Genomic DNA, 17,789 nt, shown 5'->3' with positions numbered 1-17,789 from the left:
ACAGGGTAGGAGTTAAATCAGTTCATTGAACAGTAATAGCAGTTCATGGAAGAATTGAGGGTTGGAGAAGGGACAAATGAAAGGAAAAGGTGCATAACAGTTATGGATGGGTAAAAAGGAGCAATGATTTTGTTTAAAAAAAAATAAACGAGAAACTTACAGTTGGTGTAACACTTATATTTGGCAGTTATTTCATTCACTCTGAGATGTAGGTCACATTTCTACAAAAAATCTAATCCTAGTTACAGACCTGGATTCATCAACATTTTTTTTCTTTCGCTTGGCTTTTTTCTGAGCAGAAAGCACACACTGCCAGCGTAGCAATAGCCTCGCTGTCAGCCGCTGTGTTTGTTTAGATCTAAAGTCACGTTAGTTTCCGAGAAACTCCCGCAAGATTTTGGGGAATCAGAACCGTATTTTGTCCTCGCTTTTGAATCTGAATTTTTTAAAATGGAAACAGACAACTTTGATAAAAGAACTGTAAGATTTTTGTTTGAAAATTAGATTTTTTCTTGAATTTTTTTTATTAATCTTAATTAGCTTCACATCCAATTTAGTCAAATACTGATCATTCAGATTCATAATTTTGAAATGTATGTTTTATGTTTCAAATTCATATATTTTACTTGAATAACACACACAGTGTGTGAGTTAACCTAAATTGAATAAATCTGTACTAAATCATTTTGCAAAATATATTCTCTGTAGGACCTGACCTCAACCCAGGTGGTGGTGCCACACCTCCAAAAGTGGTGGGGCAAAACATACTGTTTCAAAAGGGCTGGCTGAGTGACGAAATGCAATTAGGCAACTGACTAAACTGCCTTTCATGTCATGCTAATGACAAGTCTTTTTAAACCTATTTAGAAATGGATAGTAACTAGGTATAATTACTTAAGTACATGTACTCCGAAAATCCATATTGATTGATATTTATTCTCCTGAGTATTTTCAAATCATATTACTTCTACTAGAGTGAATAAAAATCCATTACATTTTAGTCATTCGTATTTAAATAATAATTCTTTTTTTTTGTTGTTAAATTTCAGTTTGTTTTGATGGTGGCCATATTTGTACTGCTTTGTGATTGGTTACATCTCTGGCTTTGAAGCTTTTAATTTTAGAACAAAAAATCCCAAAAGAGAAGACTGCACATTTTTTTTTTATTTCCTATGCTGATAAATGCTAGATGTAGTAAGAAGTTCCACTGCAGTACTCTGTACAGTAAAGTAGATTGTCGACCTGCTACTTTTGAATTTCTATGACTTGTCTGGGGGAAGGTACTTTTGTACTTGTGTAATTATTTTATGCAAGTATCAATACTTTTACTTGAGTACTGATATAGGGTCCTCTACCCACCTCTGAACCTGATCATGAAGAGAGTCAATGTTTGTTTTGATGCTGCTTCAGTAGGTGCAGCCTCAGATAGCAGTATTTGTTAGCTAACATGTCTGAAGAAAATCAGGCTATTTTCATGCCCAGTTCATTCTCTAAGGAGTGTGTTGTTTTTTGCTTTATTTATTTATTTATTTTTGCGATATTGTATCTCTTTCACTTTGTTTGGATTGTGGACTGCAAGGGCTGAAGTGGACTAAATTACACACATGTTTATTGATAAGAAGTTTTGCAGGGATGCCAGCACTCTGTTACTCTCACATTCACCACCATGAAAGCAGAAAAACAGAAAATAGAGACGCGTATCATCTTTGTGAATACCAATTTAAATTTAAACTATCATGTCACTGATACTTGGAAAAAATATCCTCCACAGTCCATGTGCCAAAATCTAATGCATATCTTTATTTTATTGCTTTTTTACAGCAGCTCACAATATTGGAAGGAAATGAGCGTTTGTAAAGAGTGAAATGTTAAAGCAGCAGATTGTGCAGACAGTACAGCAAAAAACTGCTCTGGAAAAAGCGTGTTGAGTTCCCTCGCGAATTAACGTGGTTCAGTTGTTTGGTGCTGCCTGAATTCAGGTGGAGTCGCATGTCTGAACCAAACTAAAGAAGAAGTTGGACAGGTTGGCACCATCCACGGAAAATGGAGATTCTGATCGGCTCTGCTGTAGAGTTTTACTCTGTCTGTTTGTGCTGATCAGCGCCTAATGCAGTTTAGTGAAAGCAGAGGTTTTCATCTGTGTGTCCTGAACTCAAAAAGCAGTGGGGCATCACCCTAGTACCCAAAAAGTGATGGGTCAAACGCACGCTGACCACCATGGTTCCAGCGGCCCTGCCTTAACTCATATAATTTCTCTATCAAGTTGCAAGTCTTTAAAGTATATCTAAATATTTAGCATAAGCCGTCTAAACTTTTTTGATCAGTGGATGATTGGTCTTCGGTTTGCTTTATTGAGGCCTTAATTTGGGTGACAGAGCAGTGAAAACACTTCAGACTGCAATTACTTAAGAAAAAACACAGAGAGATGTAGAGAAACCCCCTGAAATGTCCAAAACACTCAAAAAAATTTGCAGACTTTAATTTCTATATACAGTTTGAAATCATCTCTCTTATCACACAGCAGCATTAGAGGAGTCAAGAGCACTAGTGTTATAGTCTGTTGCAGTGGCATACCTACGATCTTATGAACCACAGTGGAAAAAAAATTAAATGAAGGAAAAAAAACAGACAATGTAATTTGCTTGTTTACTCACTATTGTTATCTAGCAAACACTTTGATTCTCTCAAGGTATGTCACTCACCCACTAGCATCTAACGTTAACCTAAATGTTACGTTACGCTACCTGTTTGAATTGTTAAAATACAGATTTTTATATGTGATTTGAAGGTGGAGTCATTTTGATCTTTTTAAGATTGTAAAACTCTAAATAATGGAGGTTGTGAAGAATTGGTTTGAATACAGCTATCATGGATGAGATTCATTAAGAATTAGAGGGAGATAAATAGAGGTTAGTACTGTCTGTGTAGTGCTGATGGAAGCTAACTGGTGAGGTATGTTGTTTGTCTCTTTCTGTGAGTCATGGGCGTACAATTGTGTCAGTATCTATATGAGGCACTCACAAAAGAATTTTAAAAAGTCTGGCCACTGTGGGCCCCTCCTCAGGCCATGGGCTGCAGGGTAATTTCACCCCTGTACCCCTACAGTAGTTACAGTACTGGCCTTCTGTAAGCATGGTGAAACCATCCCGAGATTGTAAAATAAGTAAAGGAGATTCCTTAACTCCTCAGACCCTAGGCTTATTATTCAGTTATTAATCTTAAAACTTAAAAAAAAATATTCAGTGACTTTTTTGAAACTACTATGTATATGGTGTTGGTTTAAGGAGTTAATATGCAGAGTGACATTGCAGCCTTATTAAAAGTTGCCCTATTTGAAGATTTGTACTTATTTTCAAATGCTAACATTATTTTTCTTCTACTCAAGCAGATTTATTTAAGTGGTTTATCTTTTGTGCATTATCCCTTCGTGTTGAGTTACTAATTCTCTTTTTGGGATTAACTTCATTCAGTTCTGTTGGTTTAGCACCTGAGCTGCTGTGCTGTTGAGCTCTAGCACTTTCAAAGTAACAGACCAAAACGAAAAGAATATTAATATCTAATATTCTTCAGCTATCAGCAATCTATATTAGATGCTGAACAGAAAATACTAAGGATTTCTACTGCATATTTCTGATTTTTTTATTTTTTTTTTTTCAATTTACTTGTGTTATTTTTTTCTAGGGTGCTTTTACTTCAACCTCAGTCACTATTTAATGGAAGTGATAATACTTTTACTTAGTTTTGGTTTATGCTACTCTTAGCCAATTCCCGACTTTCACTGATACAATAAAGTCTTAGTATGAACTGTTTGCTAAGAAACATTTGAATGATGTGCTTAAAGGAGACTTCATCTATTTTTTTTTAATTTCTGCTTACTGTAATTGTTACGATTTAAACAAAGTCATTTAGTATGGTTTGATGTGAAATGTGTTCCATTCTAGGGAAATTTACCAAGTCAAAATTGTTCATAGCGTACTAATAGGAACCAGATGTCCAAAGAGTTTAATGCATCTAAAATCTACTCTTTTGAAATCTATTACATGAAACGGTTACAAATGCTGCCTGATGCCCGAGACATTTTTATGATTGTTTTGAGATGCTTTTTTAAAATGTAATATTAAAAGCTTCATGGCAGAGAAGTACTTGTAGAGCATTGTAAAGCAAAGCAGTAAACTGTTTTTTTTCCTGATTTACCACTATTTTACTATTATCAGCATTATACATAAAAAAGTTATTTGAGATAAATAAAATGGCTTTATTTGTCTTGTAGATATTAAAAAAGCTAGTTCCCATCACCACCATCGTAAGGAAATTTGAATTGGTAAGTTTCTCTACAATGAACAGCTTCATACTTCACAAACCAGATTAAATGATGTTGTTAACATTTCAACCATGGAATTATGCCGAAATAAAAATGGATGCAATTTTCATTTAAACATAATGCAGGAGGCTTTGGAATAAAATGTCCTTTTTTGTTATTCAGTTATCCACGTAGCTTTGTTGAAAAAAAACAGCATGACCCAGCTGTAGAAGTGGACCTGTACAGATGACCAGAAAAGAAAATGAACGAACATAAAGACAACAATCCTTCTTCTCCCTCTAAACATGGACACTGAACAACATGCCAGAGAGCTTTTCATAGGCCCACAAAACATGTCCTCCTACACTTAAGCAGAAGACACAGAGAGGCAGAGAATGGGAAGTTCAGAGATGGGTTGAAATGAGTGTGACACTGAGAAAAAAAGGGAGGGAGAGTCTCTTATTCACACAGAAATGCAACTCAATTTGCTCTTTTTACACCACATCGATAGCACTTTTACACTGTGGGAAGAGCACAGGCACATTAGCACATTTAATGCCATTCTGCTGAACTCATTTGATAAGTCAGCTGCCCTTTCTGAGGCACTGAGCAGTTCGTTTGCCAAATCTTGAACCGTCTATCATGATTTGATTAAGAGAAAAACAACAGTGCATTACTGGGTATTAAGGTGTGTGTGAGAGAGAGAGAAACAGACAGACAGAGAACAGAGAGATTTGAGTATTACAGTTAAGAAATATTACCATCTATCAGGGATGTTCTTATTAAATATATTAATATGTTTAGGGTCGTCTGTGATTCTCTGCTTGATATATACTTACATTCATTCATTCATTCATCTTCTTAGACCACTTGATCCTGCTAGGGTCGCGGTACCGGTACAAAAAGCAAGCAATCCCAGACCCTGTCCCCCCCCAACTTCCTCCAGCTCATTTAGAGGGATCCCAAGCCACTCCCAGGCCAGCATGGAGGTATAATCCTTCCTAGGACAATCTCAGGGTCTTGTCCCAGTCAGCTGTGACAAGTAAACCTCCAACGGGAGGCAGCCAAGGGGCATCCTAATCAGATGCCCAAACCACCTCAACTGGCTCCTCTCAAAGTGGAGGAGTAGCAGTTCTACTTTGAGCTCCCCCTGGGTGACCAGACTCCTAATGCTTTCAAGTAGAGTGTAGCCCCCACCCTGCGAAGAAAGCTAATTTCCGTCACTTGTATCTGCAGTCTTGTACTTTTGATCATGGTCCAAAGTTCATGACCATAGGTGAGGTTTGGGATGAAGACCGACTGGTAAAAAGAGAGCTTTGCCTAATGGCTCAGCTCCCTCTTTACCACTGCAGTCTGGTACAGCGACCACATTACTGCTGCCGCCTGTCCCAGCCTGAGGCCGATCTCACAATCCCTCTTCCCATTACTTGTTAACAACACCCCAACATACTTAAAGTCCTCGACCTGGGGCAGGTCCTCTGGGGCATGCCATCCTTTTCCAGGCTAGGACCATGTAATCATACTTGGAGGTGCTGATTTGCATACCAACTTTTCACACTCAGCTACAAAGTGCTCCAGTGAGAGCTGGAGGCATTCATGTGAAGTAGCCAAAAGGACAACATCACCCGAAAAAAACAGACGCCACCTTCCGGCCTCCATTTGTAATGCCCTCCTGTCCTTAGGCACGTCTTGACACCCTGTCCATGAATATGATGAACAGGAGTGGAGGCAAGGCACTAACTTGGCGTTCAACGCTCACATTGAATGAGCTTGGCATAATGCTGAGTATACGGACACGGCTCTCACTCAGGATGTACAGAGACTGAATGGCCCAAAGTAGTGGCCCCTGCAACCCATACTCTCGGTGGACCTCCCCACAGAATATCTCGGGGAGACTTGACAAAGTCCTATGCCCATATGATATGTGTGTGTGTGTGTGTGTGTGTGTGTGTGTGTGTCTACACGCACACATATATATGGACCTTGCTTTGTGCATTGGGGCACATTCATCCTGGAACAGAAAAGGGCCTTCCCCAAACTGTTCCCACAAAGTTGGAAGCATACAGTTGTCCAAAATATCTTCATATGCTGAAGCATTAAGATTTCCCTTCACTGGAACTAAGGGGCCTAGGCCAGCCCCTGAAAAACAACCTCATAGCATTATCCCTTCTTCACAAAACTTTACACTTGGCACAGTGCAGCAGGGCAGATAATGTTCTCCTTGCATTCATCAAACCCAGACTCGTCCATCAGACTGCCAGGTAGAGAAGCGTGATTCATCACTCCATACAAGTTTTTATTGCTTCAGAGTGCAGTGGTGTCGTGCTTTACACCGCTCCCCCTGATGCTTGGCATTGTGCATTTTGATCATAGGCTTGGGTGTAGCTGCTCAGCCATGAAAGTCCATTTCATGAAGATCCTAATGCATGGTTCTTTTACTGATGCTGCTTCCAGAGGCAATTTGGAACTCTTTAGTGAGTGACTCAACAGAGGATAGGCACTGTGCGCTTCAGCACTCGGTTTGTGGTCTACTGCTTCATGGCTACGCTGTTTTTGCTATCTATATATATCCCACCATGAACTGAACATGACATTACAGCAGTTACATGCACTTATAGCAATCTGTTATGACATCATGGGATAAACTAAACCGACACACGAAACACCACTGTGGTTGGAATACCAAAACATAAAATGCATGTAAAATGCTTCTGAATGTAAGCTGTGAAACTCCACCCATATCACTACAAATACTGGTAACTTAACATGCTTTGCAAATAACAAACTATTTCAACTTCTTTGACAAACTGGCATCTCCCAGAATTCAGTATGATTTACAGAAATCTGCTGTTTTTTGAGTAGTGTAGTAAAATACTGTACTGTCTCCACTTAAAATTTGCATCAGATTTTTACAGCATACTATGTCTGTGCTCTGTCTACTGGGTCTGTATTTTGTATGTATACTTTTAATGTCTAAATGCCACACACATTTCTCCAGATTTATTCAGAAATTACAGCATACAAATCTTTAATAACAATGCTTTTTACTTCCACAGGAGGAATTTTTGAGTCCATCGAAAGTGGCCCTTCTGGAGCTGAGGAGCTAGCCTTCAAATTTGCACTGAACACCATCAACAGGAACAGAACACTGCTGCCGAACACCACGCTAACCTATGACATCCAGAGGATTAACGTCTTTGACAGCTTTGAGGCCTCGAGGAAAGGTAAGTTATTGTAGAGAGAGGTAGCTTTTGTGGCTGTGGAGCTCATTTACATGTAAAACCACAAAGCTATTTTGCTCCTGGAGTGCACATAAATATATGACCTCATGCATGCTCCTAAAATGCCCTTGAGGGTTGGGGAGCAGGGTTGTTTTTGGATTTTCCTATGTTGTGCACTTGAATGCCCTACACTCTAAAAAAAATTTTTTTTAGTAAAGAAAGTGGTTCTATATAGAACCATGAACACTCAAAGAACCCTTTGCTTGTTAAAAGTGTTCTTTGCATCATGAAAGTTTCTTCAGACTGATGGAGAATGTGTATGAATGTGCTATAGATGGTTCTATATAGAACGTAGAGTATATCTTTTTTCCGTTCGGATTTTAAATTTCATTTTAAATTTACATTGTGGAGGTAAATATTCATTCTTTTATTTTCTAAGCCACTTATCCTCTGGGGTCATGTGGAGTGCTACAGGCTATCCCAGTGGCCATTGGGTCTGACCTAAAAAAAAAAGGAAAATAAAAAAATATTCTGTTATGTTCTTAAGATAAACATAGCATGTGAAATTATTTTGTAGGTAGTATAGGTAGTTAGTGTCAAACTTCAGTAACATCAATGCATGTGAGTAAAGTTAAATCAGGACCAATTCAACTGGTTAGCTAAATAGCTAACAGGATGCTAAGAAAAATTCAGTTAGTAGAAAACTGATAATAAAAGATAAACTGTGATAGTGTTTTGCTAGACCCAAACCCTTATTGTTGGTAGGTTTTATTCACAAGTGTAAAAAATCCACATTTAATATGTTTTTGCAGGTGAAAAAGCAAGTGAGATAACATCCAGGTTTCATCTTCCATTTTAAAAGTTTCCGAAAGTCGAGCTGCAGGTGTGACACTATTTTCAGGGAGCATAGTGAACAGTCAAAGTTTTTGTGATGCATTGTGGAAACTTTCAGGAAACTAAAGTTTCAGTGTATTGGAATGATTTTTACAATCAGACACCCTATAAAATGGTTGACTCCCTAGGCAGTACCCTGACTACTGAACTAGGGAGACACATCCCAAAATAAGGGGAGATGGCAATCCTCTGCTGTTTGGCATTGTGGAAAAAAGCATAACACCCAGCATGGCCAATCAAATCAGACCTTGTGTATTGTATGCCAATCATATCTGACCTTGATGCCAGTGACGCACTTCTAAGTGTTACAACAGTTCTCTTCAGCAAAACAGGTCACAAATGCAGCACCAAATTATTAATGTTAGCACTTTACAAAAGTCAGTTTTGACAAAATCATTACTTATCATTGCTATTATAATACACTAAAATATTGATGGTTATAACTTACAACTGTTTAGTCCTGCAGATACTACAACAGAGTGTTTTTCCTGCTGCTGTAGCTAAACTTGAGACACTATTAGAGATTCTTTTCTGGGTTACTGCCTTTGATACTGTCTGTTACAAGCTGTTGTGTAATGGGAACATACTCTTTATCATCTGAGGATTGTGAAATAATAAGTAAATCAATGGGAAAAAATAACAGTTTGGATATTTGCTGGCTTGCCATTTAATTAAATGTCTGCCACGTTGTCCTGCTTCAGCTTATGTTTCTGGTATAAAACAATGGAAGTTCTATCATGAATGCAGAAAATAACATTAACAAGCCTACTTTAGCAAGATAAGTTAAATCTTGGAGATTCATGAGTTGTTTAGATTGCCAAAGTATTTATGATGGGCTAATGTATGAGAAACAACACATGTTCAGTTAATTTACTATGTAAAATGAAGAATATACAGGTATGCAGGGATGCTTTAACCTGCTCGTGGGCACTGAGGCTGCAAGTGCAAAAAAACCTTTCTACACTGGCATTCAGAATCTTTCCATTACTGCACTTAAATGAAGTTGAACTTAGCTTTTTATGTGCCAGATATTTCCCATTACGCCTTAAATGGTGCCGCAGTTGCATTCTGGTGCCTGTGACTGCTGCGCCATTTAAGGTGGAACAGAAAATTTGAATAAGAAGCTAGCAAATATGAAACCATTTATAGCCTCACCAAACTTAAACACAGAACCAAATCACTAAAAGCTTTATATTTTTTATTTTTGCACTGAACTTGAGATGAACTTCATCTTGAGTTCATATGTGCTGGCTGCGATCCATCCAATCTGTCGCACAATGGTTCTCCAGTGGTGGGCAGTACAGTTTACAGTTACATTCTGGTGCTATTTAAGCTGGAACAGGTAAATTTGAATAAGAATTTCACAAATAGGAAGCTGAATTTAGTGTTGTTCTATAAAGATCTCCCCAAACAAAGCAGATATGTAGTATATAATCAATCTTATTTTATGGCTAGCTAAATGCTATATTCATAAATGTAAATATTAAAATTTAAAAGCCCCTTTTAATTGTATTTGTTAATGAAGCCAAAGAATATTTGAAAACAGGTACTAGTTACAACAATAAGAAAGCTGTCAAAACACTGAAATTATGTAGATCTTTTGATATTTTAGTATTAAGTGACATCTGTTTGTTTTTAAATCCCCTGGCTGTTAATTGTAGGTTCATATTTTGTTTTTATTTTTAGTTTTATTTCATTGTTAGTGTCTTTTGATTTATGCTTTCTTATCATATTTGTATGTTTTCATTTAAACTATTAAACCCACCCCCACCACCACCAGAAAATAAATGAGGAACATTGCTATTGGACAATCCTGGAAAAAAAAGATAATTTGTTAGCATAAATCTCCTAATCAAAAATACTACCAGCGTTAAACTATGAGGCTGAAGTTAGCTTTTTTCTTGTTACTTCTTGTTTGAGTTTTCCTGTTCCATCTTAAAAAGTGTTAAATAGCAGTTGTGTTGGTTCTTTCAACAAAAAAATAAATTAATGTTACCCACCAGTCAAGCAGAAACAGAAACCTCCTAATCACTTTTTGTGCCTTTCAACTTTTACGGTAGCTGAAGTCAGCTTCTTTTTTGCCAGCTGCTTGTTTGAACATCCATAAAATGTTACTAGCATTAAAATAATAATTAGGATACTTTGGTAGCCTATTAGGTAGTATAGGTAGCAAATAATAATTAGGATACTTTGGTAGCCTTATAAGGGGATAAGCAGTAATATTAAGCTGAGTCTGTACTGAATTAGTGTAAGTAGAGCTTGTCAAAGCAAGCTATGAACAGAAGGGAAAGGCCCATCAAGTTTCAGTGAGTATTGGATGAAGAACAGATAACTGCATCATAACAGGGAAAATTGTTTCTTTTGTTTTCTGTGTTTTTGTGCATAATTCTGAGGATCCAGTGTTGTTCTAGAGAAAAATGTTCAAAGGACAAAACTTATCAGCTTTGGAACATTTTTGTTTACCACAGGATGCAACAGAGGCAATTTTCAAAAACTCCATATATTTTACTCATAGCGAAATTGCTTTCAGACCCGTAGCTCCTTATATAAGCATAAGAGCATGGCGTTGACTACAGAATGACAACATGACTTCAGTGGTTTCTCTTTGTACACATGATTGACAGTTTTGGGCATGCACAGTGCAAATCAGGCAGGGGATGCAGATGAGGTAGCAAGAGACACACTGAAAACTGAAAAATTCGACAGTATGTTTAGATTTTGAGGCTTCTGTGTAACTTTCTGTAAAATGTGTTTGACATTGAAAAATAACTTGTATTTATTAGCTGTTTTTATTAGAAATTAAATTAAAGAAGAGTGATGTCTGACTTTTGCACAGTGCCGTATGTCAGTATTAAAGGCACAGTAAGAAAAACAGCCTGTTTCATTTCAAGGGCTAAGCAGAGTGTGGAAAAAAAGTAGAGAAATTATGGCTTTAAGAGGTTAATGGCACTGTTTTTTTCTCAGAACAGATAGAGGAACTGAAAAACATCAGGCACAGTTGTAGGGGGCTTTACTTAAAGGCCTCACTTACTTGTAATTAGACCACTGGTTTTCTTTTTTCATAATTGACAGTTCCTTCCTTCCAATCTACAGCTTGCGAACAGCTCTCTTTAGGCGTAGCAGCCATATTCGGACCCTCCCACAGCTCTTCAGCCAATGCCGTGCAGTCCATCTCCAATGCCTTGGGTGTACCACACATCCAGACCAGGTGGAAGCATCAGGTTTCAGATAACCGTGACTCGTACTACGTCAGCCTGTATCCGGACTTCTCTTCTCTTAGTCGCGCCATCCTAGACCTCGTTCACTTCTTCAAGTGGGAGACGGTCACCGTGGTGTATGACGACAGCACAGGTGAGTAGCACAGACAGATGAGCCAAAAACTCAATAGGCTATGATGTTGGTTCCCAAACTTTCCTGTACTCCCCTTAAACATTAAACCTCCTTTTTGTGTACCTCCCCCTCGCTCTTTAAACATGCACACACATGTGTATACTGCCAAAATTGCATATGTATGACACTTGTAAATCAACCCTAAATATAACAAACATGTTTACAGTGTGTTCACGACAGACATACAACAGACTTTTTTAATGTTTACCTAAAAATTTAATAACACCAAGTAAATGTTAGGTTTGCTTCTGTATTACTTAGTGTTTCTCTCCAAAGTATTGGTAAGAGCAGAGAGATACATGGGAGAGAATTTTTGGTAACACTTTACAATAATGTTTTGTAGTTTGTAAGTATCTAATCAGGAACTAAGCAGGAATGTAGTGCTTCATTAACACTAAAGTACCTACTATTAACTACCAGGAACTACTAGTTAACTACTCAGTAGATAATAGTGAACTAATGATTAGGGCAGTTCAGTATTAACTAAACAATAACTACTGAGTCTCATAGAGAATTACTAAGTAACTATGGTTTCTTAGAATAACTACTCATAAATTACTGATTAATTCAACATTAATTGCTCAACTCATTGAGTCTTACAAGGTTCCTGGTGAACTGTTAACTGATGTAATGTATTCCAACACTTCTAACAGTAGTGAAATACACTACACAGTGTGCAGTCTCTACAACATAATGGATCATATCCTCCATTTCTATTCACAGAAACAGGTGTCCTCAGAGAAGTCTGGGGGCATCGCACCACACTGTACTGACTGGTGTCTCTCATGTGCTTGTTTTGATTAGAAACCTCAAAAGGCTAATGTACATCTTCATATTTGGCAGTGTGAACCAATTTGTACATTAGCCTACAAATGGGACAACTGCTAAAATACTATAGTATTCAGTAGACCAGTCTGCTTACCTCTCATCTTTAGAAAAGAAAACACCATTCTTTTCTGCAGGAGCACATGTGCCAATGTTGTTTCTTCTGAACAGTAGTTCTCCTTTAAAGTCCTCTTGAGGGCAGGGTCAGTTGAAGAGAGAGCTCATGGAAATATCTGACAGTGTATGTATCCTGCCTTCAAATTCACTTGCTTCTAAATATTATCAAGTGATTATGTAATTACTGTCTGCTAGATAATGAATTAGGTGTTGCTCTTCTTTATTCCGAGCTAATGATGATCAGGAACAATATAAAGTGAAATACATGGTAACTCATTACTAATGAACTAGGAGTTAATGGTGATCTGGAACAGTATAAAGTGACACACATGGTAACTCATTACTAATGAACTAGGAGTTAATTGTGATCTGGAACAGTATAAAGTGACACACATGGTAACTCATTACTTATGAACTAGGAGTTAATAATGATCTGGAACAGTACTATAAAGTAAAATACATCGTAACACTACTAATGAACTAGGAGTTAATCATGATCTGGAACAGTATTATAAAGTGAAACACATGGTAACTCATCATCAGTGAACTAGGAGTTAATGATGATCTGAAACAGTATTGTGAAGTGAAACACATGGTAACTCATTACTAATGAACAAGGAGTTAATAATGATTTAGAACAGTATTATAAAGTGAAATACATTAGAAATAAAAATCCCCAAAGAAATGATATACTGTAGTACATAAAATGTTAATAAAGAAATTTTGAAAAAGTAAGAGTAGACAAGTTGTTTATTGAGTCCTTTGTTATTTGTAAACAGTCCAAATGTGAAAACATTTCTGAGTTAGCTAGCTATATCATTGAAAATAACACATCCATACAAAATTAATTCAAAATCTGTCATTACTACTGAAGGAGAAAGTCTAGTCTAAGCCGATCACAGTGTATTCTGCTGGTACATTAATTACACATCTTTCTATTTCATATCTGAGGCACAAAGTTTTACAGCCTATTAGCTCACATTAGTTAAATTAACTAGCTAGCCAGCAGGCACTCATAACAGAATATAAGCAGCAGATTAGTGAGTCAGCTAACTGTGTCTCTACATTAGTGCTGAGTATATTCTGATACTTGGAGCTTAACAGAAACGTCAATGCTTTCATAGTAAGAGTTCCCTGCAATTATATAGTCAAATGTAAGTTTATTCAAATCAACAGAGCACTAAAATGTTTATTTTAAATGTCAAAAACTCTATGTATTTATACTACTACTACAATAATAATAATAATAATAATAATAATAATAATAAAAAAAATCATCATCAGCATCATCATCAGTAGTAGTAGTAGTAGTAGTAGTGGATTGTGGTTATAGAAGACTTGCTAATAAGCACTGACTAAGATGTACTTAAATGAGTGCATATTTGAAGTACTTCAAAAATATAGAACATTTTTCCCTACATTTTTTTTCTACCAGGCCTTTTTGGAGAAGACCACCTTGGCCCACAGACAATTTACACAAAAGCCCACAGACTTTTAAAACCCTGTATTTTATATTTTATTTCAAATAAAGTCTAATTGATCTTTCCATGATGACTTAACTGGGCAGATCAGAATGTTTTCATTTAATAATAAAAATGGATGTATGTTGTTTAGTTTATTTTTAGTTGACTTTAGGTAGTGATTCCAAATAGTTTTTAGAGAAGAAGGGACAGGAAATAATCTACCATCAAAGTTATAATGCAGAATTGGACAAGATTATAATATTGTAATATTTCACAATATTTTCAGACTATATATTCTTTAATGTTTAGTTTTACAAAATATGTTATAAACATAATATTAATCAATCTATATAATGTACAATGAATGATAATAAAACATTTTAGTGGTTTCAGTGGTTTTTCTCTTCTTTCTTTTTTTTTAAATTCTGAAAAATCTTGTTTCAGTCTCAGTCTTGTCTTGGTCTCACCACTCTTGTTATTGTTTTTTTTTTTATAGTAGTAGTATAAATATACAGAGTCTGACATTTAAAATAATAAACATTTTAGAGTTCTATTGAATTAACTAAACTTACATTTAACAATAGAGTTGCACAGGACTCCTATTATGATAGCTTTGGTGATTCTATTGAGTGCCTGTGAGGTTTTTGCAATGCTGGTAGTGGAGAGCTGTTAATCCTGCATTCTCAGTGGATTAGTTTGATAATTCTGTTCATTTTTTAATTCTGACTCGCTGTATCTCCTGATGTTTGATGAGTGAATCAGGCCCATGGCAGACCCCAGGGCCACTAATGTGAGACTTTTGATTCAGATAAAGGTTTTATTCACTTATGTAGAGACATATTTAGCTGTCTTGCTAACTAATCTGAGCTAAGTAGGTACGTAGGTCTTCTTGTACAATGCCTGTTTTAGTTTCTTTGTTTATTTGTCATTTACACAACATGTCAGGACATTCATGCATTGAAATGCTTGTGGTGAGGCTCAGTTAATCACTCTACAGAAAGTAAACAAAGTAAAAATAAAAATACAAGAAAATACTGAAACTGAAATATATTAAATATACACAAAATATAGAGACAGGGCGTACTTATGTAAGAAAAAAAAACAAAAACCACTTTGCTATGTACAAATATATTTATATTAAATGACGGATAATCTGTGAAGAATATTTACATTTTAAAGTGACTTAAGTGACTCAGTGACTGTATTATTGTCCATAGCAGTAATATGATATAACAGTATGATATAATAATAATACTGAAAAGAGAGTTTACCCGGAGCTCTCACCAGTGCGGCCATTCTATGGTGCACCAGAACCGGAAACTAAGCGGAAACTTTTACCGTGTTGTTTTAGATTTATAAGCACATGTTAGTGTTTTTTTTAACCTAAAGCTGCTGCTTATGTTCTGTTACAACTGCATGCTAGCTAGTTAATAAATTTAGCTAATGTGAGCTAATAGGCAGTAAAACTTTGTGCCTCAGATATGAAACAGAAAGATGTGTAATTAATGTTCTCAGACTTTCAGCTCTCAGACTTAGACTCTCAGTAGTAACTTTACAATACTGTTCCAGATCACCATTAACTCCTGGTTCATTATTAATGAGTTACCATGTGTTTCACTTTATAATACTGTTCCAGATCATCATTAACTCCTAGTTCATTAATAATGGATTACCATGTGTTTAACTATATAATACTGTTCCAGGTCATCATGAACTCATTAATGATGAGTTACCATGTGTTTCACTTTATAATACTGTTCCAGATCATCATTAACTCCTAGTTCATTAATAATGGATTACCATGTGTTTAACTATATAATACTGTATCAGGTCATCATGAACTCATTAATGATGAGTTACCATGTGTTTCACTTTATAATATTCTCCCTGATCATGATTAACTCCTGGTTCATTTGTAATGAGATACCATGTGTTTCACCTTATAACACTGTTCCTGATCACCATTAACGTCTAGTTCATTAGTAATGAGTTACCATGTGTTTCACTTTAAAATACTGTTCCTGATCATCATTAACTCCTAGTTCATTAGTAATGAGTTACCATGTGTTTCACTTTATAGTACTGTTCCAGATCATTATTAACTCCTAGTTCATAAGTAATGAGTTACCATGTGTTTCACTTTATAATACTGTTCCTGATCATGATTAACGTCTAGTTCATTAGTAATGAGTTACCATGTGTTTCACTTTAAAATACTGTTCCTGATCATCATTAACTCCTAGTTCATTAGTAATGAGTTACCATGTGTTTCACTTTATAATACTGTTCCAGATCACCATTAACTCCTAGTTCATTAGTAATGAGTTACCATGTGTTTCACTTTATAATACTGTTCCTGATCATCATTAACTCCTAATAAAGAACACAGTAACACCTTGTTCATTAGTAATGAGTTACCATGTGTTTTACTTTATATTGTTCCTGATCATCATTAGCTCCAAATAAAGAAGAGCAACACCTCATTCATTATCTAGCAGACAGTAATTACATAATCACTTGGTAATATTCAGAAGCAAGTGAATTTGAAGGCAGGACACATACACAGTCAAGAGGACCCTGCCCTCAAGAGGACTTTAAAGGAGTACTGTTCTGAAGAAACCACACTGGAACCTGTGCTCCTGCAGAAAAGAATGGTGTTTTCTTTTCTAAAGATGAGAGGTAAGCAGACTGGTCTACTGAATACTATAGTATTTTAGCAGTTGTCCCATTTGTAGGCTAATGTACAAATTGGTTCACACTGCCAAATATGAAGATGTACATTAGCCTTTTGAGGTTTCTAATCAAAACAAGCACATGAGAGACACCAGTCAGTACAGTGTGGTGCGATGCCCCCAGACTTCTCTGAGGACACCTGTTTCTGTGAATAGAAATGGAGGATATGATCCATTATGTTGTAGAGACTGCACACTGTGTAGTGTATTTCACTACTGTTAGAAGTGTTGGAATACATTACATCAGTTAACAGTTCACCAGGAACCTTGTAAGACTCAATGAGTTGAGCAATTAATGTTGAATTAATCAGTAATTTATGAGTAGTTATTCTAAGAAACCATAGTTACTTAGTAATTCTTTATGAGACTCAGTAGTTAATGTTTAGTTAATACTGAACTACCCTAATCATTAGATCACTATTATCTACTGAGTAGTTAACTAGTAGTTCCTGGTAGTTAATAGTAGGTACTTTAGTGTTAATGAAACACTGCATTCGTGCTTAATTCCTGATTAGTTACTTACAAACTACAAAACAGTATTGTGAAGTGTTACTAAAAATTTTCTGCCTTTTTACTCACAAGGGCAGCAGCACATCCAGAACATGTGAATGTGTGAGATTCTTCAGCTGTCAAATGAGTGGTGAATTACAAAATGTTCACGTACACATACTTAAGATCACACACATCACAGTAACATCACAAGTTTTATTATCTAAGAAATACCTATCTATTAAAACACTGGTTTCCAAGTGCTGGATGTTGTTTGTGTTGTGTGCATGTGTGGCTTGTTATTGCTAGCAGCAGCACACTTGGTAAATAGTAGATCACTTTTTAAATGGGTGAGTGT

At 36.2% G+C, this 17,789-nt stretch overlaps 1 protein-coding gene across 1 annotated transcript in view; it reads left to right on the top strand.

The window, feature by feature from the left end:
* Window positions 1-17,789, top strand: part of LOC118811195 (glutamate receptor ionotropic, kainate 2) — a 100,200-nt gene that overhangs the window by 20,039 nt on the left and 62,372 nt on the right. Inside the window, exons 2-3 of the mRNA XM_036575359.1 lie at window positions 7,357-7,524; window positions 11,509-11,766. Of these exons, the coding sequence (XP_036431252.1) occupies window positions 7,357-7,524; window positions 11,509-11,766 (426 nt within the window). The remainder of the gene's footprint in view (window positions 1-7,356; window positions 7,525-11,508; window positions 11,767-17,789) is intronic.

The sequence above is a fragment of the Colossoma macropomum genome, unplaced genomic scaffold, assembly GCF_904425465.1.
Source record: "Colossoma macropomum unplaced genomic scaffold, Colossoma_macropomum, whole genome shotgun sequence".
NCBI classification, from domain to species: domain Eukaryota; kingdom Metazoa; phylum Chordata; class Actinopteri; order Characiformes; family Serrasalmidae; genus Colossoma; species Colossoma macropomum.
The sequence above is the reverse complement of the archived record's forward strand: the minus strand, read 5'-3'. Positions and strand labels throughout refer to the sequence as shown.